This window comes from Priapulus caudatus, unplaced genomic scaffold (genome assembly GCF_000485595.1).
Source record: "Priapulus caudatus unplaced genomic scaffold, Priapulus_caudatus-5.0.1 Scaffold466, whole genome shotgun sequence".
NCBI lineage: Eukaryota > Metazoa > Priapulida > Priapulimorpha > Priapulimorphida > Priapulidae > Priapulus > Priapulus caudatus.
Window position 1 is genome coordinate 96,604 of NW_014577527.1, and position 5,275 is coordinate 101,878.

A 5,275-nucleotide genomic window follows, 5' to 3' on the forward strand; every position below is an offset into this window, starting at 1 on the left:
TTGCGATCGATAAATACGGTGCCGAGTCCGCGCGGTGTGTCCGGTCTCACGGCAGCGTATTTCGCACGCGATCCCATACGCCCGGCTGATCGCTCGCATTCAACATGTTGAATATTTCCGCACGGTTTTCCATCGCTGGCGTACAGCGCATGCGCTTGCGCCAGCGCGCCCAAGGGGCACACGTAGCGAAAAAATGCCAATGGAAAATTGGGCTACCACTTTTCATTTTGGGCCAGTAGAAATAAATTTCTGGTGGCCCGAGTGTCAAGCACTATGTATGTATGTATGTATGTAATTGTTACTAATTGTTGTTTTTCTAACATGTATTCATTCGTTTTACAGTTACTAATTCAAAGCCAATTTTTTTGAAATTTTTCGTGAAGATTACTAACTCTTGTTTTGTATATAAAACCATAATCCTATGTTGTAAATAGTTTTATTTTTCAAATAAGCTCTTGAAATAGTAAATGATGCATATGACTTTCTAAAAAAATGAAAAATAATCACATAACACCTGTTTTAAATTTTTTTTTTTAATTTTTAAATGAAAAATAATTTTTCAATTTTTTCAAAAAAAGCTTCAGCTTTCACGGTAGGGGGGGGTAGTTGATCTCGAAAATTCTTTTTTTAATTAATTATTTGAATGTAAAAATACCTCAGCTTTCCAAATATGTATGGTTTTGATAGTCTAAAACTACTACAAAGTTTACTAATTAGCTCATAATGACTTGCTACCAATCTTTTTGTTTGCATCCTTAATTAATTGGACTCAGCAGGCCTTTTTTCCCATACGGAATTGTAGTCTGAAAGGGTTAAAGGTGTGGTGCAGGTATGTTAAGTCACGTCATAAATATTAAGAAATCTTGCAAAAAAAGACTGTTTCTACATGTATATAATCTCTGTTTCTCATAAGACATGTATATTATGTACTGCAAATTTTTTTAATAGTTTCCCAATAAATAATGCAATTATATACAGAATGATAATATTTTTGAGTATAGAGTTAAATACCGGTGAGTCATGAAGTGAAATAATTTAATCATTGTCTTTGCTGCCGTATATAACACTGAGTGAAACTGAATATTATTATAGACCTGAAGCATTTCTGTGAATTTTCGTTTTAGGTGTTTTTTTTATCAATGCTGCCCATGTGTAGAAAAGCGATGCTCCTGGGATTGTCGGGGCAATGAAGAGGACAATTGAGAACGTTGCGATGCCTTGGGATGAATTTAGACAAAAGCTGGTGAAAATGGGAAGTGACGGCGTATCGGTGATGATTGGGAACAAGAATGGTGTGGCGGCGACTGCAGCCTGCATTAGTCGCTGTACATTGTAATGCTCATAAATTGGAGCTGGCAAATTTTTTATTTGATGGAATATAGTCGTGTTGTATGTCATATCGAAGAGCATCTTAAGGAGATTGCAGTGCAGTAGAAATTATGAGCATATGGCCATTCTCATTGTTTATTTTGGGTAGCATTGAACAGCTCACTTGCGGTATTGTTTTTTTTAATTATTGAGCAAATGAGCGGGGGACCATAATTCACTGAATTTGCTGTTATAATTATAACTTTGTCAACTGTTCTTTTTACTATCATGTGAAAAACATTTTCAAAATTTTCAAAGATATTTCTATAAATTTCGGCCATTTTTCTTTTTATCATTTGATAAGTTCTAATTTCTGTGATTTTTTATGTTACAGTAACTTCTGTGTAGAGAGGGAGGGCAAGATGTACTTACACATCACCAGCATCAGTGCTCGAAATGGACGGTCGCCCGGTCGCCACAGGCGACTGGAAGTACCACCGGGCGAGTAAAACATGCTAAAACAACCATAGGAGGTCGCCCGATTTTTTCTTCTTGGGCGATTCAAATTTTCCAGATTTTTCCTACTCTCCGGAAAAAATAATGTCAAATATCATTAGCCAAAGTCATAAAACAATTATGAAAACCAAAAAAAATAACTGTAGTATGATAACTCAAATGCTGAAAATGTTTCGGCAGTCGATTAAAGTTTAGCTGGGGGCGGCCATTTCGTGTTAACTAGAACTCGCGTCTACTGCCATCTAGCGGTTGAAAACAAGACACCGTCGATCCTGACGATACTATGTTGCTAAGCGATTGTATACAAATTCAAATTATATTTATAATCGGACAAAATATACAGAAAATGGCAAGCGGATCTTGGGCGTTTTTAAAGCAGGTTCCAAGTGGGAGTTCGCCTAGTAAAAAAGCTAGAAAGTGAGTAAATGTAACTATAATGTTTTTTATCAAGTATAATAGCATTGACTAGTGTTTTAAGATTGTTTAAAGTAAATTTTAGTGTTCATTCAATAGTAACTATTTGCATGAAAACTAAAAGAGTAAATGAGGGTAATATACGTTTCCAAACAGTGAAATACTCCCTAAATGTGAAATATTTCGGAGACAAGAATTTAAAACAGTGTTTAAAAACAGCTGTTAAAACACTGTTAAAGCTCTGATGCATGTATATACATGTATGTATATTGTCATAATATATGATTATATATATATATATATATATATATATATATATATATATCTAAATTTATATTACTGAAAATATGGGTTATAGTATATATTCAGCCTAAATTATTTACACTTTACAGTAATTAAATTGCACCAACACTTCTAAATAGGATAATAAGGAGATTAGACAAGTCCCAGCAATCATTTTTTCTGACAACCATTATGTTTTACCACGGTTTAGTATATTATTATTGCTGCCTAGCTTTATATATTATAATAATGTATTAAATAATATAGGTATGAACAACAAAGGAAGCCAAGAACAATGCAGGAGGCATGGAAAAAAGGCAGGACATGGCTTAAGATAGATCACCAAGAGCCTGTGATGAATTGTACCTGGTGCACATCTGCTTTTCCAAGCAATGACATCAAGAGGCTCCCATTGGACACCAAAGTGGCCACCTGTCAGGGTCTGTACTACCTGTACCACAACAGTGCTCTGAACAGGTAATTAAGCACATGATAAATTTACCCCTACAACAATTGACAATATAATTATTATTATGCACTCAATAACCTAACTTAAACTACTACATGTAGTAACACTAGGTTACCCGTTTCTATGGAAGGTCAAATCTGAAGGACTCGTTTCATTCTTTGAGCCTGAAAGTGATGCTGCCCACTAGAATTGGCGGAACAAGATGGGTAGGACACCTCTTGAGAGCCCTGGTGAACTTCATGACAGGCTATTATACAGGGCAATCAAGCAGCACATTGAGCAGGTAACAGAGACTGTTGGTGTCATGGTCATATTATGCCTCGGTCACACCTTTGCGTATTGGGCTTGCGTATTGCTGCGTATTGCTCGAACGCAGACATACGCAGATACACCCAATAAAGCGCAATGATGCGAGCTCACTACGTACTCAATACGCTGTCGCTCGCTAGTTTTAAAATTTTCTAAACTCTCGCAAGCAAACGCAATGTCAAATTGCATACGAGCGGGAGCGAGTGACAACCAGTGAATGCGAGCAATAGCGAGCGACAGCGAGTGACATAGCGCAGGTATACGCAATCATTCGCACCTCATTTTTTGGAGTGCGTGTCACTGCGTATAGCTGCATTTACACGATTTACCTCGCTGTAGCTCGATGTCGTTCGCATGATTGCGCGTATTGTTGCGCTGTTGCTCGCACACCGCTCCTAGCAACACGAATCACTGCGATGGCCGCTCGCCTTGCTGCGAGTCTCGCTCGTGTGCCACTCGCTATGCTGCAAGTCTAGCTCGTGCGCCATTCGCTTTAGCTTGCTCTCGCTGGTTCCCGCACGCTTTAGCTCGCTAGCACTACGATTGGCTGCCTAGCAGGATGATTGGCAATAAGACGGGGCGCCACACGAGTTGGAAATCATACTGCAGTCAACATTTGAAGAGTAAACAACTACCGGAGTACTAAAGAAGATGCCGAAAGCGAAAGCGAAAGCGAAGAAGGGAGTGACAACGAAGTTAGTTGAGCCGCCTCGGCCCTCATCGCCCCTACCGGCACCGGAGTCACATGTGTTGACTGAACAAGAGGAGCCGAGCTCCGAGGTCGACCTGCCTTCAGGAGCCTCGGTATCAGGAAATGAGCTACCCCCAGAAGCCGATGAACCTGCCGCTAAAAAGAAGAAAAGGACGATGAACGTGGCAAAGAACCCGCGAAAAGGGGTTGTCAACTTCACCGACGACCAAGAGAAGGAGCTTGGGGAGTGGCTCTTGACTAACCCCATGTTTTATGACAAGGGATGCAAAACATTCCGTGACTCAAGAAAAAAACAATCTGCAATTCATGATAAATGCACAGAGATGGGGATCGACCCAGGGGCCTACAAATCCTGGTACCACACAATGAGAAGCGGGTTCGGCCGACTCACGATGAAAGTTGGATCCAGGGAATCAACCACTCGAGAAAAGTGGATCCTTGCCACTTTCTCCTTTTTGAAGTCCCACATTGTCAGGCATGAGTCCCGTCAGCTTGGTGTAAGTACATGTATATCATTATTTGTTGTGCTGTGATCAATTAATTACTAGCCAATATTCATTTCAGTAGAGTAGTGTGTTCATATTCCAATAATAATATTCAGGGCTCAATTTTAACAGTCGTCCGGTCGTCCGTGACGACTGGATTTTCTCTCGGGCAACTAAAATTGCTTCCGTGGTTGTCCGGTGTCCAACCTCTATAAAAATTCATTGTCTGGCTTGCTTGATACAAATAACTAATCATTATACTGTATCTGTGTGTTCCAGGTAGCAGTCATCCTTTATGTTAAATAAACCAAGGAAGATGGTATCTATTTATGACTGCTACATATTCGGAAGTGTTCATCCAACCTCAGCTGCCTCGACCATCAACTGATCTCAACTGTCCACAGCCTTTGCTACTCTACTTGAAAGATGCCACGATTGCAGTGCCCAATAGACGGGTGTGGTTGGGCGTCGCAGGACCTGGACGAAGCCTTCGCGGCAGCCCTAACCGCCGCCCTCCAGATTCATGACAGAACTAGCCACCCCGCACAGGCCCATCCAGCACCTCAAAGACTCAAGCTAGACCCACCAACCATATCGGCTGGATGTGACCCAGATCAATGGTCATCATTCCAAAGGCAATGGGTCATGTACAAGATCGGGATGGCGATTTCTGACAATGTGCTGCCCACTGCCTGTTTTACTGCTGTGACATTGATTTACGGACAGACATGCGCGATCTGCGGGTGGACGTCGCTACCATGGCAGAGGCGGATCTTCTAG

The 5,275-nt window shown here is 40.7% G+C and overlaps 1 protein-coding gene across 1 annotated transcript; it reads left to right on the plus strand.

The window, feature by feature from the left end:
* The first annotated feature begins 3,949 nt into the window (after nucleotides 1-3,949).
* On the plus strand, nucleotides 3,950-4,801 carry LOC106810711. Its single transcript, XM_014814146.1, has 2 exons — nucleotides 3,950-4,507; nucleotides 4,775-4,801. The coding sequence occupies exons 1-2, from the start codon at nucleotides 3,950-3,952 to the stop codon at nucleotides 4,799-4,801; spliced, it is 585 nt and encodes a 194-aa protein (XP_014669632.1).
* Nucleotides 4,802-5,275: the final 474 nt, after the last annotated feature.

Excerpts from the sequence above, each read along its gene's own strand:
- LOC106810711 (XM_014814146.1), top strand. The coding sequence starts at position 3,950 with ATGCCGAAAGCGAAAGCGAAAGCGAAGAAGGGAGTGACAACGAAGTTA. Across the intron at positions 4,508-4,774 it reads ATGAGTCCCGTCAGCTTGGT|GTAGCAGTCATCCTTTATGT; the intron begins GTAAGTACATGT and ends TGTGTGTTCCAG.